We start from the raw sequence: 24,111 nt of genomic DNA, 5'->3' as shown, positions 1-24,111 counted from the left end.
GGAATGCCAGGGCCAAAAGAATGGGAATGGGTGGGTAGGGAAGTGGGGGGCGCTATGGGGGACTTTTGGGATAGTATTGGAAATGTAATTGAGGAAATTATGTAATAAAAATATATTAAAAAAAAAAGAAGTTTATGAAGACAACAAAAGTCTATTATTGGTCAATATAGAGAATATTCATCTGAAACAAAGAATTGAAGAACTATTTATGATGTTTATACATCATATATGTAGTGTATAATAAGTTAGAAATATTGTATTTGCCTAAATAATATTATGTTCTTATGTCCAATAAAGAGCAATAATCCTTATGTGCAAAACATATTCAAGGATGCTTAAAAATACTTCCAAAAGGCATTCACACAAAATAGATTAAACAATAAAAAGGAAGAGTTTGCTTCCGGTAGCAAGATTCAACATTAGACATATCAATGCTCCCTAAACAGTATATGTGCTGTAATGACAAACACTCTGGTGGCTATTAATTTTAAAAGTCACATGGAAAAAAAACCAAAGAATCACCTGTTGAATTCTGAAAAAGAATCTTGATGTGCAGGACTGGAGAGATGGCAGAGGCTTAGTGAAGACTTCTACAAATGACACTGGGCACTGATTTTTAAATTACAAATATTAGCAAATGTTTAAATATTGACAAAAATAGAGTACCAGAAGATTTTATTGCACAAGGAAGTATGTAACTCAAACCTTTTGAAAATACCTTAACTTTTGAATAACAACTGGGCCAACTGGAGAGACATTGAGGGACATTGTTTTACCAGTTTCTGTAGCTTCACAAAACACCACAACCAGAAAGCACTTGAGGAGGAAAGGGTGTCTTTGGCTAATGCTTCTACATTGTAGTCATTCAGTGAAGGAAGCCATGACAGGAACTTAAACATGGCAGGAACCTGGAGATAGGAGCTGATGCAGAGGCCATAGAGGCATGCTATTTGCTAGCCTCCAGGACCACCTGCCCAGGGATGGATCTATATACACTAACTGGGTCCTCTCACATCAATCATTAATTTAAAAAAATACCTACAGACTTGTCTAAACATGGATCTTTATGGAGGCATGTTCTCAACTGAGGCACCCTCCTCTCAGATGACTTTAGTGTGTGTAAACTTGATCTTCAATTCAAACTTGAAAATATCAGGGTAATTTAGTTGTACAAGTCCTGTTGATGTTGATGGACCTCCTGCATCCTCTCTTGGCAAACACCTCAACTGCATGGCTCCTCTCTCTAATATCACTCTTCCTTGAATAATGTACTTATATTTAATACATTGGGCTCTATTTTTCCTCCTACCAACTCCTCAGACTCTCTTTGCACTCCCTCATGTCCAGCTCTCTTGTATTGTTGCTGCTTGCTTGTTTGAAAATACTCCATCCTCAAACTCAGGAATTTTGCATGTGCCCTGCTAGAACATGTCCTTGGCCTCAGACAAGATTCCTTTTCTATCCTCGTCCTCCAGAGAGTCATTCTCTTCAGAAGCCTTCCCTCAACCTTTGGATTCTTCTCTCCACTATCTCATCAAGTTACTTTTCGCTCCACAGTTGTATCCATGGAGGTGACACTCAGAAGTTTGACCTTCGAGTCTGCCCACTCGTCTGACCTCCAAATTTTTGCTTTTCAGCTTGACCCAATCCACAGGATATCACTCCAACCTTAAATGCATCGTATGCCAGGGAAACTCTTTTTCCAACTCCCCCAACCATTACTCTTTCTCTCATCTCCACAGTGTATCAACAGCATTTCTGGCTTAAGTGTGCTACTCACAAGTAATCCTAGTACTTGTGAGGTTGAGGCAGCCGGGATGTAAATTGGAGGCCAACATATACTACATGGTAAACCTTGTCAGAAAACAGACCCAAAATGAAGGAGGGATCAAAGAAGAGAGAAGGGGAGGGATAGAAGGAATGGAAGAAGAGAGAGGAAGAGAATGAGGAGGAGGAGCAAGGAGAGAAGGGGAGGGAAAGATGAAGCAGAGAGGAAGAAAGGGAGGAGGAGGAAGAGAAAATGGAGTAAGAGGAGGGAAGGTAAAGAGATAGAGGGAGAGAAAGAGGAAGAAAAGGAGGAAGAGGAAAAGAGGGGAAGGAAGGAATGAAGGAAAATATTTTCATATACTCTGACCACTGACATGGGAGCTGTCCTTCCAGCATGGTCTACCATACCCACACTGAAGCCAACCTTCTCCTAGCCTTTGCTTTGCTCAAAGCTATCCACAGCTTCATTAATACAGTAATTAAATTTGTCTTGACAAACTGTGGGCATTTATAGTACTTTACTTATCAGGTCCTAGGATAGGGTAGATATCTGATATCTATCAAGTGTCTGGGAGCACTGACAATGTAGTTATGAATTTCCACTTGTCATAATTTCTACATTGTCTCTCCAATGAATGGATCTTAGACTCTATGGTAGTGGTGATCACCTGCATGCACATTAAAAAAACAATAAAACTAGTTCATTCTTGTGGAGTATAATCAAAGAAGACATTGAGAGTTTGGTTTTAATATCTCTTTTCTATTTAAGAAAATGAAGACAACATAGTAGAATAGTGACTGACTCAATGCAACTCTCTAACAGTGTCACCTGAAACACTTGAGTCACTGGCAGCAGAATGAAGCAGTGAGATACTACTAACACTCTGCTCTGTGTGACACTCCGAAACTGTGTGACTCACACTCTCTTACCTTAGCAAACTTGATGACATCCTTTCTTTCCTCCTGTCAGCCTCAAAAGGACGAGCATGGACCTCTCATGCCTTTAGAGTTGGGTTTGTGTATGTGTGCATATGTGTGTGTATTAAGGTATACTTTTAGGAATAATGCATGTATAATGGGCATAGTCATGCTAAACACATGGAAATATCAAGAAGGAACCAGTGTATCTTGGCTCCAGTGTCACTCAGACTCCATGGTCATCAGGAAGTGATAAAGGAAGATGAACTAGGAAGATGGACACTCAGATTTGAGGATCAATTATTTTGAGCAAATCATTTGCACACTAGAATCACTAGAGAGTAAATGTCCGTCTCTAATGCTCTCTCCTTTTCTGTATCTTCCAGTATCGTGAAAACTCCTGTGGTTATATCTACTAGTTACTTGTGTGTTTGCTGTAACAAAATGCCAAACAAAAGCAAACTTATACAAAGAAGGATTAATCTGGGCTCACAGTTTCGGGAAGTCATGGTAGCAGGAACCTGAGGCAGTGGGCTCTATTGCATCCAAATTCAGGAAGCAGCAGGCATGGGTGCTCATATTCTGATGGCTTTCACTTTTTAATCTAGCCCTGTAGAGATAATCTGTTGTGCACTATGTAGAAGAACTTTCCTGCCAACAAAAAAGCCTATGGCCAATGAGCTGAGGCAGGATTAGAAGGTGGGACATNAGAGAGAGAGAGAGAGAGAGAGAGAGAGAGAGAGAGAGAGAGAGAGAGAGAGAATGAATATGGGATAAGATCAGAGGCTCAGGAAAGATTCATCCCAGACACAGAAGAGGACAGTCACTTGAAATGGAGGACCAGTTAGCCAACCATCTGACATTCAGAAAATATACAGGTCATTAAATTATGAGCTAGTCAGGAAAAAGGCCCAAGCTATCAGCCTAGGCATTTAATCATAGATAAGAGTCATTATTTTGGGGAACTCGGGCATGGGTGGAAAGCCAAAGGTCACATAGTCCAGGGCCCATCCTGGGGAATGGTATCATTCCCACTTAGGGTATATGTCTCAACTACCCTACTCTAGATCATCCATCACAGAGATGTCCAGTGATATGTCTCTTTAGGTATTCAAGAGCCTACCTATCAAGTCTAAAGTCAAATGTAACCATCACACTATGCTTCTATACTCAATGAATACCTATTGAACAGAAGTAAATTGAGTTCTAAACATTATAGACTCCAAAGTAGCCAATGTCTCTTATAGTTGTGCTTTGGCAGCACTCATGAAATGAAATGATCTGACTAGGGGATGATGGCTTAGTGGCAGAGAATGTACCTAGAATGTCTTATGTCCTGGGTCAACCCCTGATGCTACTGTGCAGGAGGAAAGAAGTGTTCTTTACTACATTAACATGAAAAAATCACTGTAATAAAATCATATGGTGGCGAAATGACTTGATCATCCTTTGTAGTTAGTTATGATTTAAACAATGTTAGCGTTATTTTAAAATTAGACAGTGAAAATATGATTTCAATTTAGCAGATGTTTAATTGTTAATACACAGCAACTAAAAACAAAGCAGCATATAAAAATTCAAGGAAAGCCAAGTTAACTTCCTACACAGGATTAAGGCTTTGTTTGGTATTCTGCCATTTCCCAGGAACAATTACATATATTGAGTGGATTCTTAATGCTTACAGGCTTAAATCCCTTAAGGACTTAAACACCAGTGGCTTAACACTTCTAGAACACAGCGTTCCTTGATTGCTTTTGTTTTTAAGAGGAAATCTCAGTTTGAATTTTTTGTTTTTTCACTATTTCCAGTAGAGTCTTTGCTTGTACTTTCATGATTTGGTCTGGATGATCAAATAGAATTTTCTTGAAATACTGTTATGTATATGTTTCAAATCTTTATTAATATGTAGAACCTACCAAAAGGTTCATGTGTAGGACCAACCAAAAGTATATGGTTCAGTTATTTTGAGTCCAGGAGATAACTTGATTACTCTTCTGTCAGAGGTAACAATATTGATGAGAGGAACCAGCAAAATATGAGTGCTGGTGCTCAGTTGGCTTTGTCTTTTTTATCCAGTCCAGAAACCCACCTAAGAGAATGGTGCCCACCACATTTAGGGTGAGTCTTCCTCCCTAAATTCACCTTACAGGCATGTTCAGAGATTTGTCTCTTTAGTGATTCTAAATTTAGATGTGGGGAGTATTGTGAGTGTGTTTTTGTGTGTATGTTGAATGAAGATGCATGGAGGGACTGTGAAAGGTCAGTGTTGAGTATCTTCCTCAATTGTTCTCTACCTTATATTTTTGAGACAAAGTCTATGCCTTAATCTAGAGCTCACTGACTTAGCTAGGTTGGCTAACCAGTGATTCTGGGGGATTCTCTTATCTCCATCTCTTCAGGATTAGAGGCAAACTCTGCCATACCCAGTTTTTATGTGGGTGCTAGGGATAGAACTCAAGTCCTCATGTTTATGTAGGAAGTCTTTTATTGATGGAACCATCCTCAAGCTAACTTCTCCCTTCTTTTGGTGGCAGTTTTACAGTTGATAGCTCTGTGGTTTGTACAGACATGAAACAAGAGACTTTGGGAAATAATCTATTAGTTTTACCTGTTAAGTGATGAGAGTCACAAAAAAGCATAACTAACCAACAGTTCCAGGTTAAAGTATAAACTAGCAAATATGTTCTTACCTATAGTCTCATGAACTCAACAAATACAGCATCAAAGATAAGCAAGGGCTGGACCTTTCACATTAAAGAAGTTGAATACATGTGAGCTTTTTTTCTCTTTCCTTTACCATCCAGTTCCAAAACATGGAGAAAAAAAGATTGGTGAGCAGAATTGATTTTCTAAATTTATTGCTAAGTTTACTTAGCAATCATTAGTAATCATGCTAATGATTACTGGCTGGTTAATACATTTACATGTTATGCAATGAGCAACTTGGGGACAAGTGAGGGCAAGCTAGACAAAGTAGAGGTTACAGGGCCTTTGTCAATACTTTCCAAGAGTGAGGCAGAGCCCAGGGCAAAGGTACTGCAGTAACTGGAGCCATCTCCTACTCAAGACCAGCTTTGCTGAGAGGTGCCTCATTTTCTATATTCTCCTCTTGCCCATAACCTGTTCTCCTGCTCCTCTGTGTCTGGTGGAGCCCCAACTCCTATAGTACACACTACTTGGGAGCATACTTCTGAGCAGGCAACAGAAAGGGAGGCCCATGTCCTCATGCCCTAAAAACACATGTGGAAAATCCCATTTTGAATTCATTAACTTCTTGCAGAACAATATATCATTAATGATTTCCAGTAGAAAATTCTACAAAGAATTTAATGAAATTCTACATGGGAAAGGGGGAGAGAGGCCAACACAATTGCTGGAAGCATTGCACAGGGATTTTTGCACATTTTTTCATTTGTAATTTTATAAAAAAAAATTAAATCTAAAATGAGAATGCTTTTGTTTCTAGTAAATGAGGTGGGTTTTTTTTTTCCAATTGAAATGAATTTATTATCAGAAAACAGTCTGCTCTTTCTTAGAAAAGGCAGAGTGTTCTATCTGGTGAGCAACCTGTTTTTCTCTTAAGGGAAGGGAACTTATTCCCATTTCATGCCTGCAAGCAAAAGAACTTTTTGTTGTTCAGTACTGTTTCCTGCAGGCAGAGCCTCCCGATGTGGGAGCGATGGAAAGAGTTAGATCAACAGCTCTCTGGCCAGAGGCTTGGTAGAATTCTGCTTGTCGAATTAGTCCCTGCTTTTCAGATGTATGAATCATTTTTTCTCCCCTCTAAGAGTGAATGGGAATCAAAAGAGAAGCATTGGCTTCCTGAGAAATCCACAAATATTTCTCAGAATTTGTGAGCACGGAGAGCTCCAGCCAAACAGCCCCTTGGAAACTGGACAGTCTTCGGAACAGGCAATTAGCATTGTGTCCTCTCACATTGAGTCTGCCTTCCAGAGACATCGACTTCACTCCTGCAAGAGCCAAGAGACCCCACAAGGAGCAACGCACCGAGAACACATGTGCTACTGTGTTCAGCCGGTTTTTCTATGAGCATGCATGTGGGATTAAAGGAAGAGGCTCACTCCTAGGAGACACAGAAGGCATAGTTTGTGTTTTCTAGTGCCAAAGCACACCAATGGATTAGGTGTGAGAATGGAAAATGAGCTCTCTCCATTTCCTGATTACTTTCACAGGCATTCTTATTATCTTTAGCTTTCATTTTATAAAATACACACACACACACACACACACACACTTACTATTTTTGCTTTTGTTTTTAATATACCTTGTAATTTCTTTTGTTTTTGTTTTTCCAAGAAAGCTTGATGGCACAAATTATGTGGACCCTATTGCTGTGGGATCCAGGATAGGACCAGACATGGCGGGCAGATGGAGCCTGGCAAGGATAAAATTGGCTGACAAGCTGGTGACTACCAGGAAAGCTATAACCCAGCAGAATCAAGATATCATAAGTTGTCATCAGGGAGTAAATCAGGCAATAACTCTCTTTTATATGGACACAGGCTAGGAATCACGCCCTCTGATCATGAACGCGGGATGGCAGCACACTGCGTTTTAGTTTCAAAACCACCAACTCCTACTTGCCAGTATAAACACTTCAGTGACTCAAGGAGAGGGTGGGCGCATTCTCTCCTCTGATGGCCTTATAAGACACAAATGCTTGTGTTAACAGGGAAAACCTGAGAAAACAAAAGATGTGCGCAATCATTAGTAAATAACTCTACATCTTTTGTCAGCAACCATGGCAAACCCTGGGTGACAGGGATACATAGGATTTGGGACTGTCTCTTTCACTTCTATGCAATTGAAAATGTCCTTTTGGGTGTGACTCACCTTTCAGAGGTAGCATCCCAAAGCCAAAGACACAACCACAGGAAAGATGATAATACTTGGTCCCTACCTGTCAGCTCTCAACCAACTCCTGAGCTTTGAAACTTATAAGTTTCTATATTTTGTTATTAAAATGTTTATTATTTTGCTGGGAAAGACAAGGTAACTGAACCTAACTTCATAGGGGTTGGAAGCCTGTAGAGCTGTGATATTTATAGGCTGACCCTCAGAGCATCTTTCAAGGGTATATAGATTCTAAGGGGCTTCTGCTCACAATACTGTTTATTATGATATATCTATCAGACTCATCCATAATTGTCATCAGCAATCACTAAGAAGGTAATTAAACAATGCTGAAGTTGAATAAGATTGAACGATCTGCCAATGGTTAGAAGAATATAGGATTTTTATGTTCTGGATCAAATGCTATCTTTTTGAAATATTTAAATAAATATCTTTGTCTAAATATTAGACAAAGCTACTATTACTAACATCTATGTAGAATAGAAAATGAGTTTATCATTAGGTATAAGCATACCTAAGGAAGGATATTTTGGGGTTTTGTTTTGTTTTGTTTTGTTTTGAGACAGTAACACACTGTTTAGCACAGGCTGGCCTCAAACTGAAAAGTCTCCTGTCTCACCTCTATGGTGCAACAATTACAGGAGATGTACTACCAGGCCCACATTTTCTAAGTATTTGTGATTGTACTAAGGAATTTAGAAGTTGCTTAAGAGGTTTGTGGAATATAATCACAAGCTAAATGTATCCATGAATTAAGAAAAAAAAAACTCTTATAAAACAGATGGATACTAAATTCTGCAAAGACTATAAAGTAATGAGCCAGTAGTTAGTGAGCAGAAATAAACCACAAGTGAGTTCAATGACAGTGATGGCTGAAATATCCATCAACCTGAAGTCTCTTTTCACTGAGGACTTGTTAGGTATCACAGAAGACTTTGTATGTTGGAGGTAACACAAATGTGGAGAAGATTTGCTAGAACACAAGAAGTTTATGAGCTGGTAGATCCAACGACACACAGTCATCTGGCAGGACGAGGCTCCAGAGGAAGGAGAAATTGATCACAGGGAACCCAGGCAAAAGAAAGCCTGCCTAAACTTTCTGACTAAAGAGAAGAAAAACCTGAAGTAGAGATGTGTGGAAAATAGATATCTTGGATGACCCTTACCGGGTGGGTGAGTTTCTAACAAGAGAGGCTTTTCAAAGCAGTGGAAGAAACCGGTGAAGCTTGGGAGGCAGAGGTGGGCAGGGGGATCATGAGTTCAGTAACAGCTCATGTGACATGGTGAGACTCAATGACACAAATGAATCAAGGCACCAAAGCTAATGCTTTTAAAACTTGAATTTGACATTTTTTCCCAAGTCGTAGGTCAACTTCAACTGCCAGTTATCTTGAGCCTGGACAAGGTCATCTACTTCCTAACATCCCCATCTTGCTCTCTCATTCACTGGCCTTCTTCATTTATATCATCTGACTGTGTCTGTAAAATCCATGCTCAATAAGCTTATTATTAAAGACAGCCCTGAAGGACACACACAAGAAGCCTATGTGGTACTTTCAAGGGAACTTGAGAGTCAACTGAGACTTCGTCAGGAGGGATCAAGACTACAGTGGTACTTTGGGCCATCATCTCTGGTGACACTGTGCATTAAAACTGAAGGAAAGAGGAGTTTAAACAAGAAATCAGGACAGGTAACTACACAAATGGAAGATAAGCTTATAAGTGTCATGGTCTGGAGACAACTGGAAGGTATGAACTCATAAACCATTCAGAGGAACACTTGACAGGTCACTAGACAATCTGTTCATTGAAGAGGTGGATCCATGCTATAATGTCACTAAGATAGAAACAAAAAACCAAGAATCAGAATTGATAAGAAAGAGGATGCCTCCAATCTTGGGCAGGAATCTCCAATGCATCTGGGACAGTGCCATAGGACTATCTAGAGAAGTTGAGTTTTCCACTGTTTGTCCTCCAGCCACTCCATGTCATGGACAGGAAATATCTAAACGTGATTGAGCACATGACATTCTGTCATACTTTGGGTGGGATGCTACCAGGGTCTAGGCAGTAGCTTTCTGGGGTGCTACCAAAACCTACAAGACCATAAAACAGGCTCCAACTCCAAGAAAGAATGTTCCTGGATAATAACCATGTCGAGGATGGGAAATATTCATCTAGGATTGATATGAAACTCCAACACTGGATTTTTCTTTTTTTTTTTCTTTTTTTCTTTTCTTTCTTCCTTCCTTCCTTCCTTCCTTACTTTTTCTCCCTCTTTCTTTTTTTCTTCTTTTTTTTAACTTTTAGGTAGAAATGGTTAAACTTTCTTGAGATATGATGGAGAAATGAACCACAGCAGAAATACAAGGAAACAAAAGAAAAGAACGAGATTGGGAAATGCCTAAGAAGACATCCCTTCCTGGGCACCATGAATTTCATAAGTGAGGTAAAATGAGAGTCTTTCATATTCAAAATGCAATCTTTTATGCCTATTCTTAAGTGCATAGGAACCTAAGAAGAGAGACAAGGATGAGGAAGGTATTCACAGAGCAGATCAGTTCAGTTATACACACATAAAGGCTTAAACACTGAGAGCACATGCCAGTCTAGAGGTCAAAAAAAAAGTCAAGAAAAATGAAAAAACTTAAGAATTAACAGGGAATAGGAGGATAGAGAAAGGCCAAAGTGAGCCGTGGGTCTACTGTTACAAAGCCCTCTCCACAGTCCTACAGAATCGATGGATAGAACAGAATCGATGGATAGATGTATTACATATAGATGTAGTTCCAAGGAAAAAGACGAGTGGCCTATCCTCATGTTTAGAGATGACGTTCTATAGGCAGCAAAATCTGTTTCTAGGGAAGTATCATCACAGTTTCTAAAAATTAAATTAATATATTGAAGCAGAAATTAGCAGCTTCCATAGTTCTCTCTCATTTCAATCTTGCTATAACTCTTGTTCCAGGGACATTGACAGGTGAAGAGATCCAGCTCTTTTTCTGGTAAAAAATGGAGCTGAGTAGGTTCCTGCATCTTTGGGCATGAGGTGATGTTGACAGGAGGCAACTAGAAAACTACTCAGCATAGCACCTGCTGCTGAGCAGCTTCTCCAGTGGTGGGAGGCTGCTGTAAATCTACATCCTATTACTCTAGGAAATTATTGAAAAAAGAAAGTATCAGGAACCACAGTCCAAGACAACCTAGTGTAATACATTAAACAAGAGAGCTGAAAACTGAAATTAATTCCTAGAACTGCAAATGGCAGTTCAGAACTCTTCAGGCCAAATTTCACCATTGCAATGACAGAAGAATTAGAGAAGGAATTTGATATGCCATCGTGATTGATTGTAAAGGCACTAAGAGATGTATATGTATATGTCTATATACACACATATCAGAAGATAAAGGTAGAGTTGGAAACTTCCACTTTGTAGTTATGTGTATGTGTTGAGACACTAGGGTTATGTCAAGGTGATGGCAAGCAGACAGCTAGCCTTAGCTTTCTATGGACATGTCTACAGTGCATTCCCTGGACTTATGCATTCATAAAGTAAATGTAGCTATACAACTCTTTGACAGTCCATGGACTGTCAGATAGATGATCTTTGGATATGAACTAGTGGTTATAAAGGATGCTTCTCCAGGCCACAGCCAGGACACTCACCTGTCCAGGAGCAAGTTAGGAGCAAACAGGAGCTTCCCCGGGTGTTCCATGGAGCGCCAGACGAGACCAATCATCAGAATCTCCAGCCAGGCACACTCGAGAAGGTGGACCTGATCATGGAGATTCAAGTCCCCAAAGCCTGAAAAACAAGGAAAGCCTCATTTAGTTCCAAAAGAATATAATCATCACTGGCAATGTGAACATGGCTTGGGATTTGAATTAGTGGGCTGTTGTAAATACAACAAAGAAATGGCTGAATAGGAGATTAAAGCTTTTTTAAAACTATAAATGGCAATACAGTAGATGCCTAAGCATCATGGGGAAGAGGAAGATGGGTTAAATAGAAATACTTTATAGGAGAAGCAAGTGTTTTTTAAAAATCTGTCAGTGAATCTCCACTTGTCTGTAAAGCTGTTTTTTAATGCCTTATTGTCAGATCTGCAAATATAGAGTGACTCAGACAACCCAATTAACTGTCTATAAAATTTGCACTTAGTAAATAAATTCTACTCAGGCATATCTAATAACTTTACATAGGTATTATCTTTCATTTTTATTTCATTGAAAACACTTAAGTACTATAAACTCAAATTATTGAACTAAGCAGAAACTAGGACACAGGTAGGACCAAAGTCCTTAGTCATTTCTTCACTTTAGTACTGAGCCATAATCCTCTTACACAAAATGTAAGACAAAGACTAACAAGATAGCAAATGAATCACCACAGGATGGACCAGACAGCTACAAGTAATGCAACCCCCTCCCTGGAGCTTCACACTGGTGTGTGCCCTCCCTGGAGCTTCACACTGGTGTGTGCCCTTGTGTTCCCGTGGGTGATTAGGTCACTAAAGCTTTCTGTAACTGCTTATGACAGTAGATGTCTAAACATCGTGAAGAGGAGGAGGAGGAGGAGGAGGAGGAGGAGGAGGAGGAGGAACAGAAGGAGGAAAATAGGGTGAATTTGGAAAGCAAGCAAGAAGAATGTGACGTAAAGGAGAAACAAGTTATTAAATCCCTCACTGTGCGTTGGAGGCAATGCTAAGTATGCCCAACCACAGAGATGCCAACGTGAGAGAATTATTGAGTAAGCAATGTTCTCCAAGTTTGCCACTTGCCAATCAGTGACCTGCTCTTTGCAAGGAGGCATTCCTCCACAGTCTTCCTTTCCCAGCCTTATCTTCAACTGTTTGTTCTCACTGATGCAGGAGAATAGCTGTGGAATCCTTTGGGCTTTGTTGTTGTTGTTGTTTAATGGTTTCTTCTTTGTGTCCTATTGTCCTCTTAGAATCCATTCTTATTAACCGAGCTGATTTTTTTTTGTCAACTTGACGAAATCCTAGACATATCTGGGAAGAGGGGGCTCTTAATTGAGAAAATCCCCAACCCGATTAGTCTGTTGGCAACCCTGTGGGCCATTTTCTTGCATGATGATTGCTGGGGGGGGGGGGCAGCTCACTGTGGGTGATCCCATCCCTGAGCTGGTGATCCTGGGTACTCTGAGAAAGCAAGTTAAGCAAGTCATGAGAAGCAAGCCAGTAAGCAGCACTCATTCATGGCCTCTACTTCAGGTCCTGCCTCCAGGTTCTGTCCGGTTTGAGCTTCTGCCCTGACTTCCCTCAGTGATGGTTGTAGTGTTCACAGCAATAGAAACCCTAACCAAGACATTTTAATGAAGAAGTGGGCTTTAAGTTTACAATTTACCTAATGATTCCTTCCTTGGGCATGTTGGGAGTTGTCTAAACCTCAGCACTAAACAATCCTCTTGTTTCCTCATACGCAGCTCCTGAAGTCCCACACTTCAGAGAATCCGGACTTACTGGTGACGATTCCCAGAGAGATGCTAGGCACACACACAACAGAGGGCCATGTCCCCTCGTTCACTGTCTCTTCACTCTCAAACATCATCATTTCCACCTGAACAGTCACACACTGCCTTCCTCTTGATTCCATTCCTGTATTTACAAACAAAGCCACTTCTATACCCCATTTCTGACTTCATAAGACTCATCTGTGCCATGCAGTTGTATACATAAATGGCTATTCTTATGTGTTTATAGAAACCTACTCCATCACATAGGTATACCCCACAATATATACAGTTATGCTTACACTGGGCTTTCGGAGTGCCTCCACCTTTTGGCTATTACTACTAAATCTGTCACAAGCAATTTTTTGAATAAGTGTTTGGATGAATGGCTGCTTTTACTACCCTTGGATAACCATGGTTGTAAGCAACTGGTAAAGGTTCTCAAGAGGGGCATGTCCCATTATACACCCACAAGCAGTATCTCAAGCCTCAGCTGCAGTCTTTGATAGCACTCAGTGTGCCTTTTCTGTTGTATAATTGTTTCCACATTTATCTATTTGTACACACATACAAACACAAACTGATATACATATGACTGTCCCACAGTCCATGTATGGAGGTCAAAGGACAAGTTGTCAGTTCTTTTTCTATGATGTGGGCTCTGGGGATCCAACTCGGGTGGATTAGCTTAGCTGTAAGCACCTGGACACTCTGAGCTACCTTGCTGGCCCAGCCATTTTCATTTTAAAGATGCCAGGAGAGGTGCAGAAGCATCACACCGACGTGGTTTAATTTGCATTTCCTACTGTAAAGTCTTTTCTCCATATTTTTCACCAGTTCTTTTTGGTACTAGATATTCAAGTTAATTACACAGGGTGTCTAAGTCCTGGTAGATTGTGTATATATTAGGGACCCAAAATATGATTTTTATTCAATCTTATTTTTAAAAAGTCCTAATTCATTATACTTTCCACTACCTCACGGAGATATTCCAGAGTCCATACTAGTGCAGCAGAGTACATGTGTTTTGGCAAGAGCAGATTTCATTGGTGTTGAAAGTTATCAAAACGAGGCAGAATGGATCTGCTCTTAAGAAAAGTCTTAGCGATTAGGCTGCAAGATCTGGCTTGAGGCCTGCCTGAAGGAAAGGGAGCAGGGATCTCTGGCAAGTACAGATGTCTAGAGAGTACTGGGTCCAAAGTGGCCAGCCTTGCTTGGGAGAAACAAGACCTTGTCACTTCTCTTTCTTGATCCCTAATCCTATAAACAGAACCTGGGCAGCAGAACATGAGTTGACAGCCCTCAGTGAAGTTTTAATTCCTCAGTAATCCCTTCAGTTGTTTGGATAAAGTTTCATAACACTAATGCATTCTTACCAGTAAATTAAATTTACCCCCAGAAATGTTACTATTCAAAAGCAAGGTTTCTGTTTGTTTGTTTGCTTGTTTGTTTTGTTTTTGTTGTTTTGGTTTGGTCTTTTGTTTTTTGGGGTGTTTTTGTCTGTTTTTTTGTTTGGGGGGGTTTGTTTGTTTGTTTGTTTTTGCTTGTTTCTTGTTTCTTGGGATATTTACTTTTTGGTGTGTATACAAAAAAAATGTCCTTGTGTGTTATTGTCAGCCCTCATCAAACTTAGGATGAAGTATTAAAAAATTCCCACAGGTTTGGGTTGAACATGTCCCCACACTGTTCAGAACTGCAACGAGCCAATCAACTTTGGAAGACCAAATGCCAGGTTCCTGGTGGTGACTTTACATTTAAACAGGGTCATACTCTTTAACTCTGACCTCAATATGGGATTACTACTCAGACTTGGCAGTCCCAGTGATCTTCGGGAGTCAAAGAAGATCCCCACAACCACGTGTGCCATTTAAATAGGGTGATTATGAATATGTCTGTTAGTATTACTTTACAGTCAAGAGGCCAGCAGGATGGCTGGGTTTTTCTGTGAAATGTAGGCATCTTTAATTCTGTTTAATTATGGTTTCCAGCTGTGCACATTGCCTGCAGACAGCGTTATTATACCTGCTGCAGAGTGTTATCTGCAAGCTCCTTAGACAGGGTTGGGAGGAGCTTGCCAGACAGACTGTCAATTAACCTTCTCAGTGAGTGTGAGGACTGTCAGGGAGGCTATTCCATGGTGCTTTTGATTCCAACATACTGGTATCAATATTATTTTATCCACCCAGGAGCTAAATGCATTTCTGATGCGGACAAATAACCATGAGTATTTTTAGCTCATAGCTAATGATCATATATATTATAAATATATATTTATATATTATTTATACATATTTTATTACTTATATATTATGCATTATATGTTATATGATGTTATATGCAATATGTTACATGTTACTATTACATATTAATTATAAATACATGTGGCAAATAATTTATAGACATCATGTTTCAATTCCTTGCTTTATTTCCCTTAAGAACACAAAGATTTTCTATCAAGTAGATCTGCTAGGAAGTATTTAAAAAGCCGATCTCTGTCTTCTGAAGACTTCAAAGCATCATCAATGGGAAGTTGCACATCTTTATGACATAGGAGTGAAGGCATCCAAAACAGAGGTTCACATAGGTAACACAGTAGGCATTGATTTGTTCTCTGTTCCTGAGAATCCACAGCACTAGAATATGGGGCTGGAGAGATGGCTCAGAGATTAAAGCACTTGTCATGGAAGTATGGATGCTAGAGCCCAGATCTCCAGTACTCATAGAAATGGCAGATGATGTGGTAGGCTGCCAATAATTCCAGCACATACAAGGCAGGGGCAGGGAACTCCTGAGCAAATTAAATTGGTAGCTAGGTTAGCTGAATTGGCAAGCTCCAAGTTCATGTGAGAGACCCAGTATACCATATATACATATACGTACACATATACACTTGTGTATATATGTGGTGTGTGTATGTGTGTGTGTGTGTGTAGAGGAAGAAAGACAGACAGATAGAGCTATCAAGAAGGCATCCTATGTTAACCTCTGGCCTACATATGCACATGCTCATGTGTTCATGCTTAACTGCACGTTAATGTGCCCATTCACATGTGAACACACAAACACATGTACACATATCATACACACACATTCACATAAAAGTAGTATGAATAGTTTTTTTGAGATACAACTAAAACAACACTCATAATTTTCATTTTATGAAATAAAAGCAAAAGTAAAGATAATATTGGCCTTTTCCCAAGCTTAGGGAACATGGGTTGATATTCACAGGCCTAGTAATAAAATCATCAAAGATGTGATACACTGAAAACAAACAGAGATAGCCCAAGACATCTATCCCCACCCTGAACAAGCTATGCTGTAGCTAATGGCTTGATGGAAGCCTCTGCCCTAGGAAGATACTATATAAACGTCAGATTATTTTCCCAGACCAGTAACTATAGTTTGAACCTAAAATGTCCTTTAAAGGCCACGTGCCAAAAGTTTAGTTGACAGAAATGGTCTTTGGGGAAGTAATTGAATAATGAACTCTGACTACATGAATAGATTGGATGCTGTTGGTCTATAAGCTAATGGACTTTTGGTCATGGATAGAGAGGCCTATACGGTGAAGACATTCCCCTACTCCAATCTCCCAATATCCTGATATTCTGTCTCACCTCAGACCCACGACAGAGCCAGCCAAGCATGGAAACCCAGAAACTATGAGCCAAGATAAATCCTTCTTCATTTTAATTTTCTTAGGTCTTTTGTCACACTGCCAGAGACCTGACTAGCACACCAAGTAAAGACATCCCTGATTCTGTCCTCCACTCAACAGTGACTGTTTGCCTCCAGGGTACTTTTCCCTTACTCCCTTACCTTTGACTGCAAAAGAAGAGTAAAGAGGGATGGAAGGTTGACTCCGTCGGTAAGGGCTTTCCTGGCAAGCATAAGGAACAGAGTTCAATCTCTCGATCCTATGTAAATATGCCAGGGGTGGTTGCACTTTCTTGTAAGCCTAGCACTGAGGAGACCAAGACAGGAGGGCCCCTGGGTCTCCTTGGCCACCTCGTCTGCTTAATTGATAAGCTCCAAGCCAATAAGATACTATCTCAAAGAAGGGAGACGGTGTTCCTGAGGATGGCATCCACGGTTGTCCACCAGACTCCATAGGCACATATGCACACATACCTGAAAACACACACACGCACACGCACATGCACACACACGCACACACTCTTGCATTAACGTATTTACAACATTTCCAAGCCCCTTCCTTGAGCCGCAGAAGATCTGGTGCCTTCTGCTCCACTGTGGGCTGCAACATACTGCTCCAGAAGTTGCTCAACTTGCCTTGGCATAAAATGAAACCCTTCAGGTCTTGCCTTCTCTTGCTGGCTATGGGCAGGTTCTTAGAAATGATGTCAAAATGTACAAAGAACTCCAGGTAAAATGACTAAAGTGCACATCTTCAAGGCAGCTCTACACTGTCTTGGAAAAATGATGAATTGAAGTGGCGTTTTCATGAGAGACATGAGGAATAATAAGGGACTGAATTTCTTAATTTCATAGGATAGAAACTATGAAGATTGAAAAAAACCTGAAACCCTTGGTGGGATGGGCACCATTTACTTTTCTCATTGCAAGGGCCACACTGGACAGAAGCAGCACGAGGAAGATAAGGTTTATGTTGTCCTATGCTTTCTTGAAGTTGTAATCTATCATGATGAAGAAGACATGGCAGGGTGTGAGGTGGCAGAGGTTTGTAGCTGGGTCTCTCCTCACATCACGGTAGAATAGAAAGCAGACAGCTCCCATTGGAAGGGGATCAATCTACAGCCCTCATGCCTGCCCTGAATGGCTGACATCAACCAGGATAACCCAATCTCAAATGTAATCATTTGAGGGAATGGAGAGGTGATTCAGGAGTTAAAAACACTCACTACTCTTGCAGAGGACCAGAATTTAATATTCAACACACATATATTAAGCATCTTACAACTACATGCAACTGCAACTACAGCAGATCTAGCACCCTCTTCTGACCTCCTCAGGCTTCCACATGCAATGTGAACATATGTGCACACACCCACAGAAAGATGCAGACATGTAAACATACACATAAATAAAAATAAATCTTTTTAAAACTTCATCATTTGGATGTAAAATATCCCCCACAGTACTGTGCATTTAAACACCTGATCCCCAGATGACAGTACTGTTTTGTGACACCGTGGAACACTGAGACATGGACCCTACCTAGCAAAACCAGGTTGCTGGAGTCTACTTTGAATGTGATGTCTTTCTGCTTTCATCTCTAGTTCTTTGCTTCCGGGCCAACAAAGATAGGACAAGTGTGCATCGAAGTACCAATGCCTCGTGCTAAGCTGTTTTAGCCTCTCCAGTCACCACACCCACACCTTCTCTCCCAGAATGTACTAATGTCCCCTCAACTGCTCACTTAGATAATTCTCTTTGTCTGTGAGTAGTTTCTGTCAAACTCATGAGCATCCATGGGATACAATCTGCAGAGATGCAGTACAAACCCAGGATGAGCAGAAGAGGAACTTTTCTATGGAGAGGAGCTGTCTACAAAACCAGAAGCCAGGTGATTGGATCCCTCAGCAAATCTACTAGCTTCCTGACTGACCTTCAAATGGATTAATCATGTTCTCAGTGATGCAGCCATGATGTTCTCTGAAATGTCAGCTATGAAACTGCCTGATGCATTTCCTCTGCCTTGCAAGCCTTTTTCCAGGGAAGAAGAAATGAATAGAAATCATGGAAAGCACAGTAGCAGCTGTAGGTTGGATGCATTCTCCTAGACTGGACTTTCTAGGAGAAGGTTATGCAACAGAGCCTGTCAGAGAAACCTAAGATCGAATGGAGTCTTCACAGTCTACATTTTATAAGTTTAATCTAGAAAACAGGGAGTCACTGCCATACCATAGTCCATGGACCCCCATGGTATAGTTGAATATAACCTTCTTTCACTTCAAACTTATCCTCGAATGTCCTCTTATACAATAATGCCATGGTAGCCTATTGGAGCTGTGAATTCCGTTCTGTAACATTTTATATTTCCTAAGCAATAGTATAATTTATTGATAATTTAATCTTTAAGAAACGAGTTTGGGGACTGAAGAAATAGCTCAATGTCTAGCAACACTTGCTACTCTGACAGAGGACCAGAGCTCAGTTCCCAGCATCCACACTGAGCAGCACTCTGTAAACTGCAGCTTCAGGGATCCAGTGTCCTACCTGGGATTCTGTGGGCAGTGCATTCACATCTACCTCCCCACCCACAGACAGACACATATGTACATAACTGAAAATATGAAATAAGTCATAAAATAAATAAACAAGAAGAAAGTAATTTTATCATCCAAGTTGCTGTCATGTAGAACTTTTATCAAATCCCTGCCACAATTAAAAATAAAATAATTGGAGCACACAGCCAGCCCCCAAAATATGCAACAAAATAAATAGGTGCTTGTTTATAAATGTTGTGAATCATAATGTCATTACTGGCGAGCGGTTCCCTGCCTCACCGCTGCTCTATGCACTGCCTTCTCTCCAAATGCTTTCTTTCTTGTGATGATGCTAGCCTTCGTCCTCGGACATAATGACTAAGCTTTTTGCAAGTCTCTTCCCAACATGGAACTTTTTGACTATCTGGATGCAACACCCCCAGTACAACTCACCCACCCCCAGCAGAATGAGAAGGACAGGAATAATGAAATGACTATCAACCGAAAAGTCAAGTAGACCCGGCTAGCTATTCTGCTTACTCTTGAGATCTGAAAGCATTTCCCATCCGCAAAATGTAGATTGACTCAAGGATAAGATGCTGAAAGCCCTTTCCATCTGCAGATGGCAGAGGGACTGACCTACCAGTTGGTATTATTACAAAAGGAGTTATTATATGTCCCAGGACACCAGAGCCACTACTTTCTCCCCTACCCTGTCCTGACAGGCTGCAAGCACTAAGAGAAATGTTTAAAAATACATTAAATATAGAACTTCTAATCGAATTGAGCATTTACAGTGGCTCTACTTCATGATCTCAAAAGTGTGCTTTCTGTTTCTTTTTATTTTTATTTATTCATACATGGAAAAAAAACTAATAAGGATAAAAGACTTCCTGGACATCAAACAGCTCTTACAAAACAACATTTCTCAAGATTTTAAAGCAAAGGGACCAAAGGCATATGGATTATATTTTGCCTAAAATATACATGTGGAAAAATTAGAAAAGAAAGCATATTTGGGGGTTTATTAAACACAAAGCATTTCATTATGTTCGATGTCCCCAGAATGCAGTTGTCTTTAGCACTCATGAGGTAAGCAGGAGACGGTTTCTATGGAGCCTAGCACTCTTCTACACTGTTTGGTAGTCTTCACTTGCCTTGGGATGGACAGAAAGACTTTCTCTAGGGACTTCTTACCTATAGAGAACAAGCGATACTCTGCAGATAAATGCCAAGCAACCAACCAGTGCCAGAGAAGGAGATGATGGTCCTAAAGTGGATATTCTCAAGCCATACCACTGGGCTCGGGATGAAACTCAGTGGGAGAGGGCTTGCCTAGCCTGCATAAGGCCCTGGCATTGATACCTACTAACAAGGACTACATCACATTTAGCATAACTAACAGCTAACTCGCTTGCATAAAAACAATAATTTCTCGTGCTAACTTCTAGGAACCCAAATGCAGGTCACATGGTTTGTTTGACAAGTGCCTTTCCCTGCTGAACTATGCTAAAAAGTTGTCCTCTGATTGACATATGTGCACTGTCGGCACCCAGATATATTTATTATGTGCATGCATACACACACTTAATAATGATGATGATGATGATGATAGAAACGATGATAACTGTGCACATCAGCATGTCCACCTTTTTACTGAACTCAGATTTTCATGCTTGCTCAGCTAATAAGCCATCTCCTCAGTTCCTAAACTTTTAAACATTGATTATGTGGCTTGAAAATGATATCATGTATTCTTTTATATCATATAATGAAGACTTTTGTGACATAATTACCAGTGCCTTCAGAACAAGGCAGAAAACTGTATCATTTGCTCTGCAAGTCATTTGTGCACACATGGTCTTAGAGATGACAGGTTTATGGAATATTTAAGATGAATAGATATGGTGCTGTTTATGGCAATTCCACTTATCCCTAATTTCATCTAAAAAAGAAAAAGAAAATCCAACAGATGTCTAGATGCCCTTTCTGGACCTTGCATGTGAATGCATATATAAGATATAAATTAAATTCCAATGGTAGGTATTCCAATGACAAGGTCTTAGGCATAATATCATAGCTATATAACCTAAGTGAAAATAGGTTCAAATTTGTTTTGCTGCTGCTGGGCATGGGGTTCTATTCTGGCAACACACTTTGCCACATCCCTTCTAATGCTCCCTTGAGAAATTATTAGATTTAACTTCTAAAGTGCATTTGGATAATACTTCAAAAGTTTTCCAACAGCTTCTCCTGAATTGGACATCATCCTATGCTTGCTGCTTAATCGTCCTCTCCTTCTTTCCTGCTTCTTTCTCTGTCTCTCTCTATATTTGTCTCTGTTTTTGTCTTTCTGCATCTCTCACTGTCTCTTTCTCTCTGTGTGTATCTGCTTTTGTCTCTGTCTCTCTCTGTTTCTGTATTTTTCTGTTCTCTTTTTTTTCTGTTTTTGTGTTTCTCTGTCTCCTCTCTCTGTCTCTGTCTCTGTCTCTCTCTCTCTCTCTCTCTCTCTCTCTCTCTCTCTCTCTCCCTCTGTGTGTGTGTGTCTATCTGTCTGTCTGTCTTTCATTCTGTGTCACTGTCTCTCTCTGTCTTGGACTTTCTGTTTCTGTGTCTGTATGTGAGTGTGTGTGTGTGTGTGTGTGTGTGTGTAACATATTGTGATATTATTCTATTCACTCTGCCAATATTTTTCTATGTTTATACATCAACAGGTCATAAAACAGCATATGGAAATAAATTACCTCTAGTCTAGAATATCAATTATAGAAATTCTCTGGTTGGAGTGGGAAAAATGGATCTATAATATAAACAACCTCCAATGTTTTAATGCTTCCAATTATGAACTGTGGCATATGTTAAATAATTATAATACAGTGTGGTAAATTAGTCATGTTTTAAGTAGGGATTTCATATGGCGTCCCTGTAACTGTTACCACTTCAGTTCAACCACATAAATTTCATGGTTAGTGGACATCTTTTGTCTTCAAAGGCTGAAAAGATTTTCATTCTGCTGCCAGCAAAACTAAGTTTGAGGCATACTAGGAGTCACCCTATAAAAATTTCTACCCCAGAATCTATAACAGAGTGATATATTATGCCCTTGCATCCTTGGAAAAGGGTAGAGAGACATCCTGAGCTACATTCTTTATGTACATATTTATTCATGTGGCTAATTCTCTCCAAATTCCACCAGAGAAACAATTCCTTTCCTAACTGTACTCCTTTCTGTCAACTAAAGTGTCCCTCAGACATCATTGCACACCACATGCAGCCCCACCATTGGGAGAGGCAACAACAGCATCCCAGAGTTCATCTTCCTCTTACAAAGATGGCTGCCACACTCCTCCTTTAAATCCGCCTCACTCTGACTATACCATACCATTGCAAAGTGCTTCATATCACATTTTTCAAAGTACATACAGGAATAAGTCATTCCAATATGCATGACTGTTTTCTCACACACCTATGAGGAGAGAGAAACAGAGACAGAGATGAGATAGAGAGACAGAGAAAGACAGAGACACAGAGAGAAAGAGAAAAACAGAGACACAGAGACACAGAGCTCGAGACAGAGACACCGACAGACGCTCACACACAGAGAGAAAGAGACAGTGACAGAGAGACAGAACTAGAGACCGAGATACCAAAACAGACACACACACACACACACACACACACACACACACACACACACACACACTTGTCATTTTCAAATCCCTGTACTCTAAGTTCTATGACAAAGGACAAGGAAAGAAATAGTTCAGCTGGAGAAAACCATGAGCATTATTACATCTGTCCTTCTTCTCCCCAGAGGCAGGTGAGTCAAGACTTTTAGATCTGAGAATCAGACTTGGGGATCAAAAAAAAATGTCCCTCTGAGAAAACAAAGCAGATGGCAAAAGTGCCGTGCCACCAACCCCATCTGTATCCCAAGCAGAGCCTTGGTTTATGAGGAGACGGTTGTCATGACGATAGGCATCTGAGAAGAGTTCTGGAGAAGCTGATGAATTTATGAGTGTCTCCTAGCTTCCCAATTTTCTAAGCAGACTGAAAACCACCCCCATTCCCAAATAAACAATTCTATTACTGCTTGAGTTGGTTGCAATTATTCTATGGGGACACTGGGATATTCTGTATATCTCATGTCACAAATCTCTTGGGAGGGACTGAGCAGCCGTCTACTCTGATGCACCAAAGCTTGGAGATAAACTAGTTTTTTCTTTTAATTCAGCAAAAGCAACTGTACTAACTACAGCTTAATTCTACCCACCCCCACCCTCGCCCACCTCAAGCTAAGAAAGAAATCAATTTCAGCTTAAATGAGAAATGGGGGGAGTAAAAGAAATTATTTTCCAGTTTCTAAGAGTAGATTGCAAGGTAAAGGGCACAAATATTAATAAGCTAGAAAGTAAAGTACTGAAGATTGTCCTTTTAAGTGTTTGTCAAATGGTCGGGAAGGACAGCCACTGTGGAGGGAGTCAGCATTAGCTCACAAAGAACTCAGGCGGGTTACGTTTGGAAACACAACAAGCTCTTGTACCAGGGAATATTCATTTCCCCATCTGTCCTGGAGCAGACCTGCAGAGCATTCCAGAGACTTCTGACATCAGCCTGAGTTCTCCAAACTGTGTGATCAGGATAAACACTACAAATGTTAACCACACAGAGACCTCAAGAGGGAAGTAGATATCCTCCTGTCTATAGAGAGCACCCCCCCCCCATGAACAGTAATGACTTCCTCCTATTCCTGATCTACCCAAATCCCTCACTGAAACCAAAATTGGTGTAAACTCATAACTTCAGTGAGGGCATACCTCTGTCTCTTTGTCTCTGTCTCTGTCTCTGTATCTCTCTCTCTCTCTCTCTCTCTCTCTCTCTCT

At 40.3% G+C, this 24,111-nt stretch overlaps 1 protein-coding gene across 7 annotated transcripts in view; it reads right to left on the bottom strand.

The window, feature by feature from the left end:
* Positions 1-24,111, bottom strand: part of Esr1 (estrogen receptor 1) — a 366,602-nt gene that overhangs the window by 57,719 nt on the left and 284,772 nt on the right. For all 7 annotated transcript variants that reach the window (XM_021173937.2, XM_029482533.1, XM_021173934.2 and 4 more), the window contains one exon: positions 11,228-11,366. In XM_021173937.2, the coding sequence (XP_021029596.1) occupies positions 11,228-11,366 (139 nt within the window). The remainder of the gene's footprint in view (positions 1-11,227; positions 11,367-24,111) is intronic.

This window comes from Mus caroli, chromosome 10, assembly GCF_900094665.2.
Source record: "Mus caroli chromosome 10, CAROLI_EIJ_v1.1, whole genome shotgun sequence".
NCBI lineage: Eukaryota > Metazoa > Chordata > Mammalia > Rodentia > Muridae > Mus > Mus caroli.
This window is presented reverse-complemented; position numbering and strand designations above follow the sequence as displayed.